The sequence below is a fragment of the Entelurus aequoreus genome, linkage group LG16, assembly GCF_033978785.1.
Source record: "Entelurus aequoreus isolate RoL-2023_Sb linkage group LG16, RoL_Eaeq_v1.1, whole genome shotgun sequence".
NCBI lineage: Eukaryota > Metazoa > Chordata > Actinopteri > Syngnathiformes > Syngnathidae > Entelurus > Entelurus aequoreus.
The window spans coordinates 29353521-29377989 of record NC_084746.1 but is presented as its reverse complement, the minus strand read 5'-3'; the positions used below and the strand labels follow the sequence as shown (position 1 = coordinate 29377989).

Below are 24469 nucleotides of genomic sequence, written 5' to 3'. Positions count from 1 at the left end.
ATATATATATATATATATACACACAGTACAGGCTAAAAGTTTGGACACACCTTCTCATTTCAATGCGTTTTCTTTATTTTCATGACTATTTACAATGTATATTGTCACTGAAGGCATCAAAACTATGACACCTGTGAAGTGAAAACCCTTTCAGGTGACTACCCCTTGAAGCTCATCGAAAGAATGCCAAGAGTGTGCAAAATGGTAATCAGAGCAAAGGGTGGCTATTTTGAAGAAACTAGAATATAAAACATGTTTTCAGTTATTTCACCTTTTTATGTTAGGTACATAACTGCACATGGGTTCATTCATAGTTCTGATGCCTTCAGTGACAATCTACAATGTAAATAGTCATGAAACTAAAGAAAACCCATTGAATGAGAAGGTGTGTCCAAATTTTTGGCCTGTACTACATATATATATATATATATATATATATATATATATATATATATATATATATATATATATATATATATATATATATATATATATATATATATATATATATATATATATATATATATACAGTATATCATCATCTATATATATATATATATATATATATATATATATATATATATATATATATATATATATACATATATATATATATATATATATATATATATATATATATATATATATATATATATATAATCGTCAGATATATACCAGATTTTGTATGTTATGTTTTGTATATTTGTTGTGTTTTATGGCTAAAAAAGTGTGATGATAACCAAAGCATTGGAAATGACTAAAAGAGTTCACGCAGATACCCTGTTATTTTTTGTTTAACAAAGTATAACGTATCATCAGTTGTGTAGAGTATCTATTCATCCACTACAATGTTTCTCAGTCAACATGTTTTTACGTTGGCTAAAGTTTGAATCTGGAAGGGACTATTCCACTTAACAGTTTTTTTCAATAGTACAAAATCTTTTAAAATTAGAACAAAAAATATGTTTTAAAACCAGAAAGTATTACTAAACACTCCGTTTTGGTCTCCCACCTTAGGTTGCTGCTCACGCAGCACCATCCGGAGACAACGAGCTGGTCAGAACAACGCGAGTGAGGAGACAGATCCCAGATGGGGATACCTCGGGCCCCGTGTCCAACCAGACCATGAAGGAGCAACCTTTGGTCTTCAACCATGTCTATAACATCAACGTACCTGTGGAGTCTCTTTGCTCGGTCGACCTTGCTGCGTCTGCTCCGCCGGGACCCGGAGGAGGTGAGAATGGTATTTTTTTTGGGGGGGGGGGACTTCTGTTAACAAGAGTTAGTTTAAATCAGGTGTGTCAAACATACGGCCCGTGGGCCATATCAGGCCCGCGAACAGGTTTAATCTGGCCCGCGGCCTGCAAGATGAGTTTGCTAAGTATAAAAATGAGCTGCAATTTTTTTATTGAAAGAAACTGCGGTTCTAACTGTGTCCACTGGATGTTGCAATAGCAATTTTTGTTTTTTTGCAATAGCAATTTCAGTGCAAGCCACATCACACATGACACTCTTTAAAAATGAAGTGACAGCTGACTTTAATTGCCCTCCGGATTGGCTGCTGCTACTCCAATCAGCGCAGGTGCAAGCAAAAAGCTTCTCCTGTTGTGGCTGGCAGCAGATGGCGGCAGACTGATGCAGTATTAACGCACAATACCTTCTTTCCTTGTAAGATGCAAAGACTTAAGTCAACATGACCATCATCTTGGTAGTAGTTAGAGTTCCTTGCAGGGCTCGCAGTCGGTTGAAAGCGAGTTGCACACCCTGAACTCCATTGTAAAAATGTGTGCTTAAAGTTTAATGCCTTTGTAAATACACTGAGATTGTTTTTTTAAACTGCACCAATTATTTTCCTCAGAATGTTCAACTAACTACAAGTGTTTTGCCAAGATAATTTTTTGTAAAATGTACATTTTATAATGTGCTTGTTCTATTTTTGATCAAAGCAAAACAAAGAAACCAATCTGAAGTTGTTTTTATTTTTAAGTTATTATGCCATGATTTTACCAGCCCGGCCCACGTGGGAATAGTCTTTCCTCCTTGCGGCCCCTGAGCTAAAATTAGTTTGACACCCCTGGTTTAAATCAACAAATAAAGTACATATACTATTAATTTATTCAGAAAATTAATTTATTTATTCAGAGTCATACCAAAGACTATAAAAATGGGACCCATTACCTCTCTGCTTGGCACTCAGCATCAAGGGTTGGAATTGGGGGTTAAATCACCATAAATGATTCCCGAGCGCTGCACCGCTGCTGCCCACTGCTCCCCTCACCTCCCAGGGGGTGAACAAGGGGATGGGTCAAATGCAGACGACAAATTTCACCACACTTAGTGTGTGTGTGACAATCATTGGTACTTTAACTTAACTTTTAACCGCAACAGGTAATTGTAAAAAAAAAACAAAAAAACTTTATGATTTGTACAATTTCAGAATGTGCTTGTTCTATTTTCAAACAAAGAAAATAATCTGAAGTTGTCTTTATTTTTAAGTTATTGTGCCGGGATTTTACCGGTCCGGCCCACTTGGGAGTAGATTTTTCTCCATGTGGCCCCTGATCTAAAATGAGTTTGACACGCCTGGATTAGGGCATATTGTTTCTTAATGTATTTTTTTTTTCATGTTAGCATTCAAGCTATCTTGCAGCGCCAGTCAGTCCGTGATTTAATGAAGTGTGGCTATCAATCACGATTTTTCAATAATTTTAATTTAAAATGGTAATGGTCACCATGTGGGTTTTTGACCACATAAAAAATCACTTTTGATCTTTATGTATGTGGTGTGCTATGAATATCGACAAAGCACAGCACACACACTACGATTCTCTCCCACCACCCAGCCAGGCTCTACTCATCCAAGTAAGAAATATCACGTGAACAAACATCATTAACTGGAGTGGGCGTATTGATATCAGTATAGATACCAAGGTGGGTATCATTATCGAACCGATACTAGCGGATTTATATTTTGGTTGCAGTTTCCCTTCTATACACACAACAAATTACTTGATTTTCCTTACAGAATTAATGTGCCTCTTCTTGTTTATCAGTGCAAAAAAGCATGTTTTCACAAATATCAACATGTAGTGGAAGTTATTTATTTAATTTTAATTGTTTTTTACATTGTTACTTTTTTGTTATGTTGCAGTAGTGACATTTTTCTTCAAACAATTGTGTAGTAGAACAAAAACAATATTGTATTCATATATGTTTGAAAAAAATGTATATAGTATTATTAAGATAATAATATAATGTGGTGTTTGCTGTTTTTGGTCAGAATGGGGGATATTGAGACAAAAATTGTCTTTATGTGTGCACCTCGTGTTACTGCGGCATAATATTTTGTACATGCATGTTTATGACAGTTAGCAGGTGTTAATTATAGTCTAAAGTCTTACTCTCTGTCTTCCCAAGACCCCCGTGCTGAGCTAGGGTCCAGAGCCTCTGTAGAGGGACCACTGGACCCAGTTGGGCCGACAGAGTACATTGAACAGACAATGGATGCTGACAGCCAGGTAGTTTTGTTTTTCTACTTTACTGTCAATCAATGAAGGCAATTGAATACCCACCAATATTGTCCTTCTTTAGGTAACATTTACTCATCGCATCCACATCCCAAAATCGGCGTGTGGTTGTGCGGCGACGGTCACAATCCAACAGCTGGCCACAAGGATGGAGATGCTGGAGAGAGAAGTGTCTATGCTGCGGGCTCAATGTGGAAACGGTTGCTGCGGAGAGAACCCATCCATTGGTCAGTCATCTTCAGCTGTATTACTTTTAGTTCACCATTATCACTGTGATTGAAAAGGTTTTGTATAAAATAAATGATTGTTGTTGATTTTTAAAACATTAGTTCCTTTATATCTTTCCCAGCCCGTTTTGACTATTTCCCAGGATGCAACGGCCACGGCAGCTTCAGCCTGGACATTTGCGGCTGCATATGCGACGAAGGCTGGACCGGCAAAAACTGCTCAGAACCCCGTTGCCAGGATGACTGCTCCGGCCAGGGTGTGTGCATCGATGGCGAGTGTGTGTGTGACCGTGACTTTTCAGGCGAAAACTGCTCCGAGCTGCGCTGTCCCGCCGACTGCTCGGGCCGCGGCCTGTGCATCGACGGGGAGTGCGTGTGTGAGGACTCCTTCTCCGGAGAGGACTGCATGGTCGGGAGGTGCGTGAACGACTGCTCAGACCAGGGGCTGTGCGTGAACGGGACGTGCCAGTGCCGGCCCGGGTATGTGGGGGAGGACTGCTCGATGGTGTACTGTGCCAACAACTGCAGCAAGAAGGGAATCTGCAAGGAGGGCTTCTGTGTGTGCCAGGATGGCTTTGCTGGAGATGACTGCAACTCGGGTAGGTTCCCTTTATCAAATTGGTTGTGCAAAAACTTGTACTGTATCCCTGAGGGCAACATGTTATGAAGAACTTTAAGTGCTTGTTTGCACATATTTGGGTCATCAAACTGAGAAAGTCAGTCAGAAATTGTGTCTTTCATTAATAGTATTCAGACTTTTGGCTGATTCTGATAATTTACATACACAGTTTTCCACCGAGGACTTTACCATCCATTGCCAAAAAGTAAAAGTTAAGCAGCGCTCCAGTGATGTTGGATGCATAAGATTTCACACCTGCTAAAATCGTCCATCAGAGCACAGTGGATCCATTATTAACTGGGGCTGTAGACCTTGGTCATGAGTGTTCAAAAGGTGAAGTCTGTAATGATTGGACTTCAAGTCTGAACTGGACTTCAAGCCTGCTCAGTGGCCTTGTGGTTAGTGCCCTTAGATCGGTAGGTCGTGAGTTCAAACCCCGGCCGAGTCATACCAAAGACTATAAAAATGGGACCCATTACCTCCCTGCTTGGCACTCAGCATCAAGGGTTGGAATTGGGGGTTAAATCACCAAAATGATTCCTGAGCGTAGCCACCACTGCTGCTCACTGCTCCCCTCACCTCCCAGAGGGTGGAACAAGGGGATGGGTCAAATGCAGAGGGTAATTTCACCACACCTAGTGTGTGTGTGACTATCAGTGTTACTATAACTTTCTCAGTCAGAATGTGTGTCTTTCATTAAGTTATTCAGACTTTCGGCTGATTCTGATCATTTACTTACACAGTTTTCCACCGAGGACTTCCATTGCCAAAAAGTAAAAGTTAAGCAGTGATGTTGGATGCATAAGATGTCACACATGCTAAAATCTTCCCTCAGAGCACAGTGGATACATTTTATTTACCAACGTGAGCCCTTCTTAACTGGGGCTGCAGACCTTGGTCGGGAGTGTTCCAAAGGTGAAGTCTGTAATAACTGAACTTTAAGTCTAATACTCTTCTAACCCTCCGTTAACTCGTTTTACAGTTTCCGAGGTAAAAATGTATTTCAATGTCCACCATGTGCCAAAGACCCACTTTCTTTCGTCCCATGGTTGTAAAAACAATGTCCATCTCCAGCTATCAGCTAATGCTGGTGAGTAAGACCAGATGTTTTAGATGCATCGTATGGGATTTAATTTGACATTCGCTATGCCAACTTATGGCGGGGATGCTTCTACCTCAAATGTTTGCTTGCAACTTAAAAAAATAACAACTAGCTGGGCACTTTTAAGATGAGGTATAACTGTAGTTATGAAAACTGTTCTAGTTGCCCAATTATTTCTGATATATGGGAATACAAGAGCAGGTTTGAACATATGCGCGGCATGTGTGAGCAGGTAGATATAACTCATTTTACGTGGACATAATCAATTCAAACAGCTGGTCTGGTATGTTAATGTGTCTCCACAGATCACAGTGATGCATTCATAGTATAGATTCTGGAGTAATTCATAGAGTCAAAGGGCCAAAACTCCTTTTATTTTAAAGTTCCCTGCCTCGTTTAAACGCGTGTGGCGATGTGTGTGTGACTGGCTGGACAGCAGAAGGTGTATCGGCATCCATTTGTCAAATGTCACATTCATCCTGGGAGAGAACCGTCACATTAGCAATAGCCAATTCAGCCTCTGAGTCTGGCTAGCCTCTGTTCCATGTACCTCTGCACCAAATATCAAACTCCCTCTGCCATTTGGGATGCGGCTGTCAACGGAGTGATGGATAAGGACGGACAGGGGAGTGGATGACTGACATAATTCTCAGCTTGATCCCTCTTCACTGCTGTGCTCTTTATAGCCAAGAGGTGGTCTGAAATGCTAATTCCATTGGCAATTAGACATGGAAATAGGTGGTGCTTTTCACTTAATACAAAACAAATAAATTACCAAAGACCTGTTGGTTGACTGGCTCGAGTGTCCCGCGGTATTAAAAGAATCCGGAAAGCGGAATGTGTTCTTGCTGGCCTCCAGCCTCCCACTATGAGGAATAATGGCGGCTGTTGACTTAAAATGGGATGCTTCAGGCATTAGATAAGAGGATCTGTATCTTTACATACACATCATATCCACCCACAAAGCAGAAATCAACTTGAGCTGAGCAGCGCTATTTGATCTTGATAGCAAAGGTATTTCACATTCAATTCAATGGTCTTCATGTCGCAGTGGGAAAATAAATTCAAGCGCATGAAGCAGTGGTCGCCAAACTTTTTGATTCCGAACCCACATGGGGTTAAAAGAATTTGGCCGGATCTATATATACACATATATATATATATATATATATATATATATATATATATATATATATATATATATATATATATATATATATATATATATATATATATATATATATACAGTATATACATATAGACACGTACGCACACAATACCATGCACCTGGGGATAGGTTTATTGGCAACACTAATATATATATATATATATATATATATATATATATATATATATATATATATATATATATATATATATGTGTGTGTGTGTGTGTGTGTGTGTGTGTGTGTGTGTGTGTGTGTGTGTGTATATATATATATATGTGTGTGTGTATATATATATATATATATATATATATATATATATATATATATATATATATATATATATATATATATATATATATTTGTTTACATTTATATATATATATATATATATATATATATATATATATATATATATATATATATATATATATATATATATATATATATATATATATATATATATATATATATATATATATATATATATATATATATATATATATATATAAATGTAAACAAAAAATTTGGCCGGATATATATATATATATATATATATATATATAGACACGTACGCACACAATACCATGCACCTGGGGATAGGTTTATTGGCAACACTAATATATATATATATATATATATATATATATATATATATATATATATATATATATATATATATATATATATATATATATATATATATATATATATATATATATATATATATATATATAGGTGTGTATATATATATACCTATACATATCTACATGTTTACATATGTGTATATATACAGTATATATATATATATATATATATATATATATATATATATATATATATATATATATATATATATATATATATATTTATATATATATATATATATGTATATATATATATATATATATGTGTGTGTGTATATATATATATATATATATATATATATATATATATATATATATATATATATATATATATATATATATATATATATATATATATATATATATATATATATATATATGTAGAGCTGATGATATACTGTATATATATATATATATATATATATAGGTGTGTATATATATACCTATACATATCTACATGTTTACATATGTGTATATATATATATATATATATATATATATATATATATATATATATATATATATATATATATATATATATATATATATATATATATATATATATATATATATATATATATATATATTTGTTTACATATATATACAGTATATACATACAGTATGTATATATATATATATATACAGCCGTAGTTCGGGGACCCTTGATGTAGAGTATAGAATCATGCTGTAAATTACTCTCTATGTGTTCTTCAGTAGAATGGGACCAGCTAATCTGCATTCATGCTACACCTCATAGGCACAAGTGCATAATTAACCCCAATAGATTTAATGTGTAATTTCCACAAACTCACACCAAGACTTTCACTAGTTGTCTTCATGGGCATCTCATCTCAAAAATTAATCAACAAGAAAAACACAAAATGCAATCAAACATTTTTATCTGATGCTTTCAGTGTCCTTCAAAACTCAGCATCTTGGAGAGGCTCAATCCTCAATACAGCTATGTATATGTACACCAACTATTCTATCACATCTTCACAAGGGTTTATACAATTGGAAGTAAACGTGGATATAGTTAAAATTAGTCAGTGTCCTCATACAACTTTTTCACTTCCAATACTGATGTTGCAGCCTTGACTAATGGCTGATACCGATATCGATCTGATATCATAACGGCAAGAATAATACATACTTTTTTTTTCTACTCATTTTGCAGTGTGGAATGCTAGAAAAGGTTTGATGAAGTGATATATTGTTGTGACCACAAGGGCTCCAGTTGTTATATTGTTTTTTCTTACACTTCTGGGTGTCATTTACAAGTAGTTATTATTTCATGTTGTCCCAGGCGTGTTGCAGTAGTCAGGAAGTAGTCATTGGCATTAGGTTGAATGTGTCAGTCTTGTATTTTTTTAGCCTTACAAATGGTAACTTTTGCACCTATTATACATACGCTGATTGTATTATACATCTTAGTTTTACTTTTGATTGCTACATTTGGAGGTGATAAAATTGCCCTGTAATATCGATAATACTAATACATACGTATGTATTATCCAATGTAAGTTAGCATCGAGCTAGCACATTTTTTTCTAATGCATTTCTTTTGTGTTGGAATGTCATGTTGTATCTCATTTAGGTTATATTAACATACTTTATTTTTTGTATGATCACTTTTACAGTTCTTAGAAGTAAAGACTATTAAAAGGCTCTTAAATGGAGGCAAATATTACCTGTCTGCTAATATAGCAGGAAAATATGTTAGCAGCTTATATTGGACTTTCCAGATGCAGGCCAATATAATCTGATACCTGCATGTTTTTTTTAGTACAGGTTTATTAGTATAGGACCGGGACACCCCAAGTCAATGTATAGATTTACTATCTACTGAAAGTAAGTCAACACTCTATTATTGTCTAAATAAGTGGCAACTAGGGATGATGTTCGAAACCGGTTCTCCCGGTTGTTTGATAAGAAAAGAACCGATTCCATGGACTCGAATCCCTTTTTGAGAACCGGGTCCCGTTATCGAGGCCACTATAGTAAAGAAAAAGAGTTGGTTCTTTATTCGAATCCCTGGGAACGAATCCCTTTTTGTTACTAGGAAATGCCCTGTGGCACGTCCCAGGAAATGACGTAGCGCAGTCATTAGGCAGCAGATACAGAAAGCAGCAACAACAATGGACCGGAAAAAACGCCTCAAGGAATGGCTTAATTTTACAAAAAAATACGACGAGGAAACTGCTATCTGCAATTATTGCCAGGCTTCGCTCTCATGTAAGGGGGGAAGTACAACAAGCATGTTGAAACATGTTCAGGCTGCACATAACCTGAAAGTTAGAGAAAGGTGTCGTGGAGAAGCAGCGACGAAGCACGCCCCTCTTCAACCTGCAGCGCCAATTCCAGTGATAGTGCTGGTGAGTAACTAACATTAACTGTTGCCGGTTAATTTCCATATCTGCTCACTCGTAGCCTTTAGGCTAAAATAACGTTACCTCGTATGTCAATCCAGGATTGCAGTAATGTTAGCTAGACTAACGTTACCTAAGCATAGTCATTGGCCAACGGTAACGTTAACGTTAGCCTTTTTGTATGTGTCTGATAACGTTAACATTATCTTGTAGCCTACACCAGTGGTCCCCAACCACCGGGCCGCCGCCCGGTACCGGTTCGTGGATCGATTGGTACCGGGCCGCACAAGAAATATATTTTTTTATTTTTTTATTTATTTTTTTAAATTAAATCCAAATAAAAAAACACAAGATACACTTACAATTAGTGCACCAACCCAAAAAACCTCCCTCCCCATTTATACTCATTCACATTCATTCGCACAAAAGGGTTGTTTCTTTCTGTTATTAATATTTCTGGTTCCTACATTATATATCAATATAGATCAATACAGTCTGCAGGGATACAGTCCGTAAGCACACATGATTGTATTTTCTTAAGACAAAAAAAAAAATTACCATACCATGGGTAACAACAGTCAATATTTTATTTTTTTATTTTATTTTTTTAGGGGGGTAACAACAGTCAATATTTATTTTTCTTTTCTTTTTTTTCTTATAAAATAAAAGTGAGCTTTTGTTAAACCAAATATTGTGTTTTTTTTCCAAATACAACAACCTATCTGGATTCGATAAGAGAATCGATAAGAGAATCGATAAGGAATCGGTCCGATTAGAGCAGACCTGGGCATTGTACGGCCCGCGGGCCGCATCCGGCCCTTTGCGCATCCCTGTCCGGCCCGCGTGAGGCCAATCATAAATTACAAAATAAATTTCAAAAAGTATCTATGTCAAGTGTGCAATACAACGGTGCTGCTTTTGTTTTGAAAAGCGTTATTTGTAATACTTCCGTGTGGACGTATGCGCGTGTGCGATTGTGAGTGAATTGAACGGCGCAATTACAAATTACAAAATAAAGTTTAAAAAACATCTATGTCGTGCGCGCAATACAACTGTGCTGCTTTTATTTTGAAATGTGTTATTTATGCCGTATGTCCGGGGGGAACCTGTGAGTGAAGGTGCATAGAGACAAGTGATGAGACGCTAAAAAAAGAAAAGTTGATGAGGAATGGCGTGTTTCCAACAAGACATGGACTGCCGAGTATTTCTTTACATAAATTAATGGTAAAGCCGTGTGCTTAATGTGTGGTACACAGGTTGCTGTGTTTAAATATCATTTTAATCGCCACTACACGAAGAAACACGAGGGAAAATACCAGAATGTGTCTGATGAAGCGCGCGCAAGGGAGGCTAATGCGTTGATGGTAAAACTGCAAACCCAGCAAGGACTTTGTGCCATATTTCACACCCCCAGAGATGCAGCCGTCAGGACAAGTTTCGTCATTTCTCACAAAAGCGCCAGAAAAAGTAAGGCGTTTTCTGACGGAGAGTTTATTAAGGAGTGCTTATTGGACTTTGTTGCGCTGATAATGCCCGGAGACATGGACTGTTTTTCGCTAACTTTGGATGAGAGCTCTGATGCAGTCACTTAAAGAGACAACCACAGGTAATGACTTGTTCACAGAGGTAAATGCGTGTTGGGACAAGCTGGCAGGTGTGACAATCCAATCCACTTTATTTATATAGCACATTTAAACAACAAAATGTTTCCAAAGTGCTGCACAACAATATTAAAAACAATATTCAAATATTATCCTTAGCTCCACCAATGACTGAATAAAAAGAAAAAACAATTACATATAAAACCAATATAAAAAACAATATAAAATAAATATGATTAAAAACTATTTTTAACAACAGATGGTTGTCCAAATCTGATGGGGAAAAATGTTGGTTAATGCAGGATAAAGTGACCATCAAAAGCAATCTGCTTTTGTATAAAGTTAAGTTAGGTTAAATTAAATTATTATTATTATTATCATCATTATTATTTATCTTACGGTATATCAAAAATAATATTGAGCAAAATTTAATTGAAATATTGTCGTGTGGCCCTCCAGCAGTGCTCGGGTTGCTTATGCGGCCCCCGGTGAAAATTAATTGCCCACCCCTGGATTAGAGGATTCGATAATGGGCTCGAACTCGATAAACATCATCCCTAGTGGCAACACAAGTAGAAAAATAGTTGTGTCTTGCCTACAGTCAAGCATATTGGAGGCACTGTCATGGTTTGGGGCTGGTTCATCGTATCCAATTTTTTTTTCTGTTGTATTGTCTTTTGTGTCATAAAAATGCTTAACATACTCACTTTTTTGTGATGGACCGTATACATGATGCTGTAGCGTCTGTGCGTTCATAAACCCTTCCGTACCTTACCTGAACAATTTCACACAAGTGGATTAGCAAGAAGTCCATTATACAATGTCCTCTCCAAAGATGAGTCCTAATGATTTACTGACCTTTGTTGTCAGGTCCGCATTTTACCATCAGTGGTTTTAGTTGGGTAGAAGTTGCTCTTGCTGCCTATGGTAGAATACTGATTACATATAATGAGACTCACCTTCGGCAGGTTGCAGCGAAAGTTCGGTAGGGTACTTTTCCAAATTTGAGTTACACAGAAGGCTTTTCAGAATCAAGAACATGGACGGACTGTCTCTAAGTCAAGGATATTCACATTTGCAGAAAGTTAAGGACTTCTTCCTTCCCTATTAGTCTTGTTTTGTACATTCTGCACAGCGTCTTGAACAGTACACATTTGATTCTGGTCTATCTGTAGTTTCAAGAGCACTATGCTGTTTAAAGGACCTTCTCCAAAACAGCTAGTCAAAGATCATATCTATGACACAGCACACCAGGGTTTTGGGGAATTTTCTGCAAAACACAATGTTTTTTAACTGAACTGGCAGGCCACCAGTTGAATAACCCAAATGAGGACCTAAGGCAATGTCTACACTAAACCGGATAACCCCTTAAACAAATAATTATTTAGACTAAGCCCCGTTTCAGCAACACTAAACTATTGTTTAAAGGCCTACTGAAATATGATTTTCTTATTCAAACAGGGGTAGCAGGTCCATTCTATGTGTCATACTTGATCATTTCGCGATATTGCCATATTTTTGCTGAAAGGATTTAGTAGAGAACATCGACGATAAAGTTCGCAACTTTTGGTCGCTGATAAAAAAGCCTTGCCTGTACCGGAAGTAGCAGCCTATATGCGTGTGACGTCACAGGTTGTGGAGCGCCTCACATCTGCACATTGTTTACAATCATGGCCACCAGCAGCGAGAGCAATTCGGACCGAGAAAGCGACAATGTCCCCATTAATTTGAGCGAGGATGAAAGATTTGTGGATGAGGAAAGTGAGAGTGAAGGACTAGAGGGCAGTGGAAGTGATTGAGATAGTGAAGATGCTGTGAGAGGCGGGTGGGACCTGACATGCACATAGCGGCACGCACGTACGGGCAAGCGATCAAATGTTTGGAAGCCCCAGCTGCGTACTGCGTTACACATACAAATTAAACAAAATGCTTATGGCAACATTCTGGTTGTGTACTCACGGTACCGCGTCTGCGTATCGAACTCAAAGTCCTCCTGGTAAGAGTCTCTGTTGTCCCAGTTCTCCACAGACCAATGGTAAAGCTTGACTGTCTTCTTTCGGGAATGTAAACAATGAAACACCGGCTACGTGTTTGTGTTGCTGCAGCCGTCCGAAATACACCGCTTCCCACCTACAGCCTTCTTCTTTGCTGTCTCCATTGTTCATTGAACAAATTGCAAAAGATTCAGCAACACAGATGTCCAGAATTCTGTGGAATTTTGCGATGAAAACAGACGACTTAATAGCTGGCCACAATGCTGTCCCAAGATGTCCTCTACAATCCGTGACGTCACGCGCAAACGTCATCATACCGAGACGTTTTCAGCAGGATATTTCGCGCGAAATTTAAAATTTCACTTTAGTAATCTAACCCGGCCGTATTGGCATGTGTTGCAATGTTAAGATTTCATCATTGATATATAAACTATCAGACTGCGTGGTCGGTAGTAGTGGCTTTCAGTAGGCCTTTAAGGTCCCCCACCTTGGACAATTTTTTACACGGGTAAGTGCGCCCTGTATTTCTTGAATCTCTGGCTCTTAGCTTTGTATGGACTCCTTGATCATTTACAAACTGAGTTTGGAGAGGAAGTCACGCCAGAAAGACTGTGCCCCACACAGGAAGTGACGTCAGCCACAGCCAGCTTCATAATAAAGCGGTTTCGTAACTCGGAGGTAAACACTAGCAATATGGAGGCGAGTCATCCAGACATGCCCGTGTTTCTCCTTCTGTCTGTACAGACGCTTGTGGAAATCACACATGAATACCTTAAGAGAAAGCGATTGCAGATGTTTCGGATACTACACTTCTCAGACAGCAAAAGAACTTTCGAATGTCCAGGTCAGCTGTGATTCTACTTACCGAAAAACTTTGTCCATTTGTCAAAGTAGAGACAACGAGAATGCGGGCTACCGTGGATGTGATAAAAAAGGTAGCGTGGCCGTCGAGGGAAGACTACGTAAAATGGTGAACGCTTTTGGACTGGTAAAGCAGACTGTATCAGTTATTGTCCGCCATGTATGTTGTGGACTCAACGTCAAGGTCCAGAGTATATAAAGTCACCAAAAACAAATGGCCAATGAAGGTGAAGGCAAAAGAGTGAGGACAGTGTCTAGATCCCGATATTGATTGATGTAAAATGTTCTTTATCACATTGTGTACTCTCACGTGTTTATTAAAGATTTGATTAATTTATGATGTCTCAAGTGTGATTTACTACAACAGAGCCCCACAGCACACTGGATTCCAGTTAATTGAAATACTACAACACTGGATTTTGTTCAGATAAGTTAAATTTAAGAACTTGCACACAAAGCAACACTTGAGATGACTATGACGTGCGCATTTTCCGCGCATGCGTATTAGGTCAAGTTGCGCCGGCTGACAGACGGAGGGAGGGGGTCTTAAACGACCATTGTGTGTGTGTGGACAAGGATAAGGTTAGGTGGGCTTTACCCTGGATAACCTTAGTGTAGAAGGGGCCTAAAATGGAACCTTGAGGAAGATTTCTAGGATAACTAAAAAAGTTGAACAAATGACTACTGGCTGCATCTGAAGTAAATGAGCTACAGCAACACCTTAGTCACATAAATCACATCATGAAAAAAAAAATGTCACTGCTAAAAACGAGGGCACTTAGAGGGGCACCTTGAGGAACGCCTCAGTTATGTAATCATAAGTTTGGACCCCTGTGTTTTGTGTATGTTAGCAAGGTTAAAATGTCAATGCAAAGATCTGTCAATGTGTTTACAATGGTCCAAGATCCTCTATACCAGTGGTCCCCAACCACCGGGCCACGGCCCGGTACCGATCCGTGGATCGATTGGTACTAAATCGCACAAAAAAAACAAAAACAAAAAAATATATATTTTTTTTTTTATTATATCAACATAAAAAACATAAGATACACTTAAAATTAGTGCACCAACCCAAAAAACCTCCCTCCCCCATTTACACTCATTCACACTCATTCGCACAAAAAGGTTGTTTCTTTCCGTTATTAATATTTCTGGTTCCTACATTATATATCAATATAGATCAATACAGTCTGCAGGGATACAGTCCGTAAGCACGCATGATTGTATTTTTTTGTGACAAAAAAAAAAAAAAAAAATACCCCCCACCCCTCCCCCACCCCCACCATCCGACTGGTTCGTGGGACAAATTTTCAAGCGTTGACCGGTCCGCAGTTACAAAAAGGTTGGGGACCACTGCTCTATACAACAGAGCACTCGAGTGTTTTTAGGAATTTGCTGCAAAAATGTTTCTCTCCCAAGTTTTGAACATAACATACGGACTGATGTCATTCTTGGGACGTCAGTTGAATAGTTCTGCTGTATCACTAGCAGTAATTACATGATCCGATCATTGAGTTTAGCGTAGAACAGCAATGCCACTTTAATTCATGTTACATTGCTTCTGCAAGTTCTGCTCATTTGCGTGTTTGACTTTCATCTTCATTTCCTTTACTCCAATGCAATCATCTGCATTTCACATCCAGGTTACTGCTGTTCTTCTGAAGTGTAATTGCCTTCATATACTTGATGATGCTCCGGGTGTTTGAAATATATAAATCTCTTTTACATGAATGAGTCAGAAGCCCCCACCTCTAATGCAGAATCGCTGCTGCTAGAAGTGAGCAAAATGCTAAACAGCCTGTGGCCATCTGTCAAGTGTGTGAGGAGGTAGCTGAAAAGGCCACTAAAGTGTCCCAACGAGTCCCTGCGGAGGATTCCTCTCAGTGTGGCGGAGACTAATATCACAGGATGCACAGATGAGGATGGGATTGCACCAAACTCCCTTTTAGAGGTTTCGTCACAATGTCGCCAGTCCGGGTGCGCGTCCTCATTTCTTTCACTCAGACAGATGTTGTCATCTGTTTAGTCTTTGCCACCCTGTCCTTCACCTGCCTCCACTCCTTCGCCATGGTTGTTTTTGGCAGAAGGTGCTGTAAACACTCTTGTTTATGCAGCATTTCAATTCCACACACACAACGCCTCCTCTGGGCACATGACTTGACTTCATGATTGCCACTCCATCCTGGATGAAGGACCGTGCTCTCCCTCTCGTGTTTAACACTTGGCCACTTGTTGCCGCTGTGCCCCTTTTAAGCGGCTTGAAAGGAAAGCAGTTCTGCGAGCTCTGTTTTTTCTGTATTTAAAAACTGCAGAGATGAGAAGTTGACAGTAGTTAATACGACTAAAACACCTGATGTTTGGGTTTGTCAGTTTTTGGGATGGTATTAATGGCATTAATGGCTTTATTTTAACAACAAATCTTACGGTACATTAAACATATGTTTATTATTGCAAGTTTGTCCTTAAATAAAATAGTGAACATATGAGACAACTTGTCTTTTAGTAGTTAGTAAGCAAACAAAGGCTCCTAATTTGTCTGCTGACATATGCAGTAACATATTGTGTCATTTATCATTCTATTATTTTGTCAAAATTATTAAGGACAAGTGGTAGAAAATGAATTATTAATCTACTTGTTCATTTATTGTTAATATCTGCTTACTTTCTCTTTTAACTTCTGTCAAAATGTAATAATCACGTATTCTTCTGTTGTTTGGATGCTTTACATTAGTTTTGGATGATACCACAAATTTGGGTATCAATCCGATACCAAGTAGTTAGAGGATCATACATTGGTCATATTCAAAGTCCTCATGTGTCCAGGGACATATTTTCTGAGTTTATAAACATAACATGAATTTTTTAAAAACGAAAGAAGATGTTGTGATGCCAAGAAATATCGACGTAATCATAGTTGTATCGACTAGATACACTATGGTATCACTTGGTATCATTACAGTGGATGTTAGGTGTAGATCCACCAATGGCGTTTGTTTACATTTTGACGCCGGTGAGCTACGGTGTGTAGTGAAGCATGTTTAGCTATTTCTCGTCCTGCAGGGATGATACTTGTAAGAAACGTACTTTATTTGTCGCCATGGAGACAAGGATTCGTGATTTAGAAGTAGCTAAAACACTGCAGACGGCTGATGGACGTTAGCTGCTAGCTAGATAGCCATGTCTTAAAGCACCTCTTCCTGAGGGCGTTTCAGTGTTATAGCTACACCTTTATCGTCAGTTTTTAAGTCAAACTGCGTCCGTTCTCCCTTTTCTGTCTACACACTGTGTCTGCTTGTAAAGACTCCGTTATTGTGCGCTGCCGAATATGCTCCTCTGATCGTAAACCAGCAATGACACGACATGACGAGGACGGGGGCGCGGAGGGTGTCTGGGACCGGTACTTTTTAGAGACGGTATAGTACAGAATAGGATTCATTAGTATCGCGGTACTGTACTAATACCGGTATACCGTACAACCCTAGTGTGAACGCAGTCCAGGATCAAACGGACCAGACCAAACCAAGACCCAGCCGTCAGGCGGTCTCTGTCCCCCTGCAAACAGACTCTCGTCCCGAGTGAATCAAGTTTGAACGCCAACCCACTGTCATGATCTGTTGCCCTGATCATGTTCTATTTTAGTCTGACTCCCTCAGTTCTGTTTTCAGCACCCCTGGGTTTGTGTTTTAGTTGCCATGGGTGCAGGTTAATTTCACCTGCCTCTGATTAGTGTTCGGGACGCTCACCTGCCCCCGGGCACTAATCAGAGAGCCATTTATTCCTGCTTTTCGCCACTCTCGGTCTGTCTGGCTGGTTTGCTCACATTCAACAAGGTACGTGTGAATACCTTTGTGATTCCTGTTTTTGGACTAAGCGTCGTTATCGCTTCCCATGCGATCGGCATGCTTTTCTGTTTGATTTGTATTTCCTGACTTATTTATGGTAAATAAATCATTGTCCTACCTACACGCTTCCTCCGGAGTTCCGTCTGCATCCTGGGAAAACGATCCGTGACACCCACCAAATAAACAAAACACTGGTTATGATGTTACCAAATGCGATACATGAGATGCGTAGCGAAACCCAACAGAAACGCCTCCGGGAACATTTTTGCCGTTTTGATACCATTAACCCTCAGGGGACAAAGGCTGATTTTGTTTCCCTTCAGTAAAGTTATGCTGTATTTTGGACATTTTGTTGTTGTGTTACTCCAATATAAATGAGTTTTCCTAACAGGGTTTTCTTCACGTAAAACTGTTTCTATGTCCAGTTGGTAGAGCGGCCCTGCCAGCGACTTGAGGGTTCCAGATTCGATTCCCGCTTCCGCCATCCTAGTCGCTGCTGTTGTTGTCTTTGAGCCGGACACTTTGCCCACCTGCTCCCAGTGCAACCCACAATGGTTTAAATGTAACTGAAAGAATGGGTTGCACTATGTAAAGCTCTTTGAATAGTAATCATCTTTCCTTGTTTTCCCTTTAACCACCTTTAATATTCACTGCTGAGCAAATTGAATGATTGCTTGGCTCAAGAAACAATCTAAGTAAAAAAATAAAAATATCCATCCACCCATCCATTTTCTACCGCTTGTCCCTTTTTGGGGTCGCGGGGGGGTGCTGGAGCCTATCTCAGCTGCATTCAGGCGGAAGGCGGGGTACACCCTAGACAAGTCCCCACCTCATCGCAGAAAATAAAAAATAAAAAATTCTAAATGCAATATTACCGTATTTTTCGGACCATAGAGTGCACCGGATTAAAAGGCGCACTGCCGATGAGCGGGTCTATTCAGGTCTTTTTTCATATAAGGCGCACTGGATTATAAGGCGCATTAAAGGGGTCATATTCTGATTTTTTCCTAAATTTAAAACACTATCTTGTGGTCTACATAACATGTGATGGTGGTTCTTTGGTGAAAGTGTTGCATAGATTATGTTTTACAGATCATCTTCAAGTAGCTTTCTGAGCGTCTCTTCAGGATGCGCCGTTTTGTGGGCGGTCTTACCTACGTGGCTCACCTTCGACGGGTCTTCTCCCCGTCATCTTTGTTGTAGCGGTGTAGCGTGCAAGGACGGGAGTGGAAGAAGTGTCAAAAGATGGAGCTAACTGTTTTAATGACATTCAGACTTTACTTAAATCAAAAACAGAGCAGCATCTTCTCATCCGTGGCTCAATAATGCAACAACAATGCCGGAAATGTGTCCTGTGAATAACCGTCCGACCGGAAACCTCTAATAACTTAAGTTCCGTGGGTGAATTATGTAAACTCACTACAGTTTTTAGCGCTTTGATAGCTAGTCTACTGACAGATATAAGTAAGAACTTTACGCTACTTTATATTAGAAATGACAACAGCGGAAGATGAATGTCCCATAACAAGAAGATAGAGAAAAAGAAGAAGCTTATCGATTACAGACTACAATGGCGGACACGCGCGAATTTTCAGTACGTACGCAGATCCCAAATACAGATCAGCAGGTACCAGAAGGTAACAAAAGTTGGTTTTGCATAATATTGCGAAACTAAAAGCCAGATAATGTCTGCTAATAGGTGCCATTTTGCGGTCCTTATACACGTATCATAATAATACTCGTATGTTTAATGCGGTGACAATCCATCAAGCGGTGCGGCTTCATAGCTTACCGAAATCGTACTAAAAACATTTTGATGGATTTTTGAGCGCCATGTGTAATGTTCTATATTTTCAAAGGAACATTTTAAGTTTTGGTGTTGTTTACTGATGTATCTCTTATGTGTGACTGCCATCTACTCGTCACAATTATCATTACACCATTTACCAAATATAGTAACTTCGAGGTTGGTAAGAGCAACTAGAATTATGCCGTACATTAGGCACACTGGGTTATAAGGCGCATTGTCCATTTTTGAGAAAAATTAAAGGGTTTTAAGTGCGCCTTATACTCCGAAAAATAAGGTAGTAATGATAATATATCAATGTATAATATTTTTAGCAACCACATAAAAGTTTTGTTTGAAAAAAAATATTTTAAAATTATACAAAATAAATGAGATGTCAGAATTTAGGGGTATAAACAATTAAATATAAAGGGGTTTTACTTTCGTTTGTTTGTCTAACCCAATTCCAACACACAGTCCTGCACTGACACTGTGCTCACTTGGCGGCTGGTGGCGTGACCCCAAGATGCAGAAAATATAATAAAATACAATCTCTTGTTAGTCAATGTCTTGGTGTAAGAAGTTAAGTTCCATCCATTAGGGCAGTACAATAAAAACAAAAATGACAAAAAATACTATTCATAAAAGCAGACACACACACATACTCCCTAATTTGTAATTTCAAGAGTCAATATTCACATGCAGAAACAGAACTTTTTGGCAGTGTCACAATTTAGTATTGCACACAATTTTTTGTGGCTGTTGGCGGAATTTAATCAGTTCACAGTGGTAGGAGAAAACTGTTTTTCAGCTTGCTGGTTTTTATTTTTTTGCCCTACATTGTCTGGCTGATGTGTTTCAAGACAAGCGACATGCAGGTTAAAAGTCATTTTATTAGGAACAAGCAAGGGAGCACCACTGTGGTCGCAGCAGTGGACTGTGGGTAAAAAAAAAACAGTGAAGCAAAGTTGATTTAGAAAGCAAAGCAAGGCAAAGCGAAAACACACAAACATGGTATGCAAACATACACTAGAATTTACCAACAACTAACATGCAGCAAACACAAATCCACCTGACGTCGCTGGACATAAGAATCCTCCTGATTGTTAATCAGGAGCAATGGAGGTAAATCGTGATCAGGCCAAAAGTAAAGTGGCAGAAACATGGAAGCAACACAAGAAGTAGAACAAAGCAAGTGCGTTGGTCAGGAAGATAACCTGAAAACATAGGGAACATAAACATACCGTATTTTTCGGACTATAAGGCACACTTAAAATCCTTAAAAAAAAAAAAAATTCTCAAAACTCGACAGTGCGTCTTACAACCCAGTGCGCCTAATGTAAGGAATACATTTGGTTGAGCATACCCACCTCGAAGCTATTTTATTTGGTACATGGTGTGATGATAAGTGTGACCAGTAGATGGCAGTCAAACATAAGAGATAAGTGTAGGCTGCACTATGATGGCAATATGTCTCAAGTAAACAACACAAACATTTTAAATGTTCCATTGAAAATATAGAACATTACACACGGTGCTCAAAAATCTATCAAAATGTTTTAGTACGACTTTGGTAAGCTACCATGCCGCACTGCTTGATGTGCTTCAACATACGAGTATCATTATGGTGTGTGTATCTGGCGTTTTATTTCGCAATATAATGCAAAAGCAGCTTTTCTTACTTTCTGGTACCTGCTGATCTGTATTTGGGATCTGTATAAGTCCTGAAATTTGCGCGCGTCCGCACTTAGTCGATAAGTTTCTTCTTTTTCTCTATCTTCTTATGTGACATTCATCCTCCGCTGTTGCCATTTCTGATATAAAGTAGTGTAAAGTTCTTACTTATATATGTCAGTAAACTCGCCATGAAAGCACTAAAACATACCGGTGTAGTGAGTTTACATTATTCACCCAAGGAACTTTAGTTATTAGAGTTCCGGACGGACGGTTTTTCACGAGACACATTTCCGGTGTTGTTGTTTCCGGATGAGAAGGTGCTGCTCCGTTATTGATTTAGGTAAAGTCTGAATGTCATTAAAACAGTTAGCTCCGTCTTTTGACACTTCTTCCCCTCCCGATCTTGCATGGCGGGGAGAAGACGCTGCCGAAGGTGAGCCACATAAATAAGACCGCCCACAAAACGGCGCATCCGGAAGCGACTGTCAGAAAGCGGTTTGAAGATGATCTGTAAAACATAATCCATGCAACATTTTGACCACATGATATGTAGGCCACAAGGAAGTGTTTTTCATTTAGAAAAAAATAATGATAAAATGATTCCTTTAATGCGCCTGTAGAGGTTGCCCTCTAGTGGGTTCCTCGGACCACCACACACTGCCGGGAGAGCCCGGAATTTAGGGTATAACACTGTTTTATTTTCTTTCAGTAGTGCAAGGCTTTTGCTTTCCAGCAAAATGTCTTTCTCTGAGTTCATGTCTCTCTCTCTCTCTGGCTCTGACTCTAACTCCAACTCTGTGTCTCAATCCGGCTGCTGCTAATAAAGGCGACAGGTGATCAGATAACAAGGCCCACCTGGGCCATCTACGCACCTGTCGCTGTCTTCGAGGCCATTCCTGGCACACCCCTATCCGCGGCAGACCCGCAGGCCACGCCCCCCTCCACAGCGCCCTATAATCCTGTTCGCCTAATATATGAAAATAGATAAAAAATAGACCATTCATCGGCAGTCCGCCTTATAATCCGGTGCGCCCTATGGTCTGGAAAATACTGTAAGTTAAAAACTGTCCTGACGGATCATGAAAATTGTATCTAACAACCGTCCACCGTGGTGTCCATTCCTCAAGGCATCTTCTTGAGTGGTTTAGTTTAATAGCAAATGTTAATCCATGGTCTGTCTTCACTTGAAATAACACCACATTGTGTTTTCTCCTCTATCTCTGACCACCAATTTGCTGCTTCTTCTTTTACAGTGGCCCCTGCCATGAACCTGAAGGTCCGAGAGGTAACAGATACAGCCATCGAGCTGGAATGGGAAGGTTCTGTGGTTCTAACAGATTTCCTCGTGACCTACACACCAAGCAGTCCAGGAGGTGGGTGATAGCCGGTTGAAGTCTATTGACAAATCCGATTCTTAAAAACTGAAAAACTCAACCTTTCCTATCTCTCAGGAGTCCAACTAGAACTGCGGATGCCGGGGAATACCTCCTCCTGCACCATCTCAGACCTAGACGCGGGTCTGGAGTACAACATCAACGTGTTTGCGGTCATTAACAACAGCATCAGTGCCCCTGCCAGTATTACCGTCACAACCTGTAAGTGTGGCGTGATGTTATATTCACTTGTCATGTTTTAAGACAACACTCCGCTATGTTTCTTCACACGTAGATGGAGTGAGAATATCACCTGCTACTCTCCCTAACACACCCTCACAAACACATACTGTTTGTGGGGGTGTTTTGCTTTCACACTTACCTATACAGTAAAGTGTAGGGATAGAAAACATCCTGTGGACATTTAATGCATTTTTTAAATATATTTCTGATCTTCTATATACTGTAGCTTAAATCAGCACTTAATGTAAAAAAATATGTTTGCATAATTAGCCATGCAACCCTACCATTATTACACCATTTGCTGTGTTGCTACTGTGCTGAGCTATAGACCAGTGGTTCTCAAACTTGTTTCACCAAGCACAACCTCAGAAAACATTTTGGTCTCCAAGTACCACCATAATGATCAACATTAAAATACAGTAGCGTAGTAGTAACAACAAGGCATAGGTTTTGGTTAACAAGTATATCCATATTATTTGGCCATTGTAACATTACACACATGCAGTTTGAACAGTAACACCGAATTTGAATATAGGAAAATAAAACATTGTACTTTAATTAAGTGATTAGTTGGCGTAACTGGTAAATGGTCTTTATTTATATGGCTCTTTACTATACCTGGAATACCACTGTGGTCGTCAACCAAAAACGTTGAAAGAGCCATTTTGGACCAGAAATACAAAAAACAAATCTGTCTGGAGCCGCAAAAAATGAAAAGCCGTATATAAGTCTTATAATGAAGGCAACACATGACGTAAGTGTCTATATTAGCTATAATAGCCTACTATCAAAATGACTATGTCTCGCAGGCTGAAGCAAATCTTCGTTGACAAAAATGTTGAAATCGAATATTTATTCTACATATTATAAACCATTTGTAAATCAGAGGCTACTCAGAAGGTGAGATAACTCCTGGAAATGACTGCCTTTTAATGGCCAAAGGTAAAGATGTGTGTGTCCAAGTTAAAGGAAATGGCAGGCTGTCTTCTTTTAATGGATTTATTACAATCTTTGGCAAGCTAGGTAACATTTGCTGTGTTCAGGAACAGCATGGCACACAAACAACTATCTGAAATGCAGCCCATATTACATACAGATAATGTGTCATGGGACATGCAAAACTAAGTTATATACAAAGAGGATAAAAGTAAAGGACATTAAATGAGCTCAAATATACCTACAAATGAGGCATAATGATGCAATTTGTACATACAGCTAGCCTAAATAGCATGTTAGCATTGATTAGCTTGCAGTCATGCACTGACCAAATATGTCTGATTAGCACTCCAACAAGTCAATAACATCAACAAAGTGCACCTTTGTGCATTCACGCACAGCATGAAACTTTTGGTGGACAAAATGAGACAAAGGAGTGGAAGATTTTGCATGTAAACAAACTTTTGTGTCACAGTCCACACTATGGTGAGTTCAAGAA

General features: G+C 38.9%; 1 protein-coding gene across 1 annotated transcript in view; it reads left to right on the top strand.

Moving 5' to 3' along the window:
- The window catches only part of tnr (tenascin R (restrictin, janusin)), a 435043-nt gene that overhangs the window by 268578 nt on the left and 141996 nt on the right, over positions 1-24469 (top strand). Inside the window, exons 8-13 of the mRNA XM_062022570.1 lie at positions 1018-1234; positions 3418-3518; positions 3592-3754; positions 3877-4353; positions 22672-22791; positions 22870-23013. Of these exons, the coding sequence (XP_061878554.1) occupies positions 1018-1234; positions 3418-3518; positions 3592-3754; positions 3877-4353; positions 22672-22791; positions 22870-23013 (1222 nt within the window). The remainder of the gene's footprint in view (positions 1-1017; positions 1235-3417; positions 3519-3591; positions 3755-3876; positions 4354-22671; positions 22792-22869; positions 23014-24469) is intronic.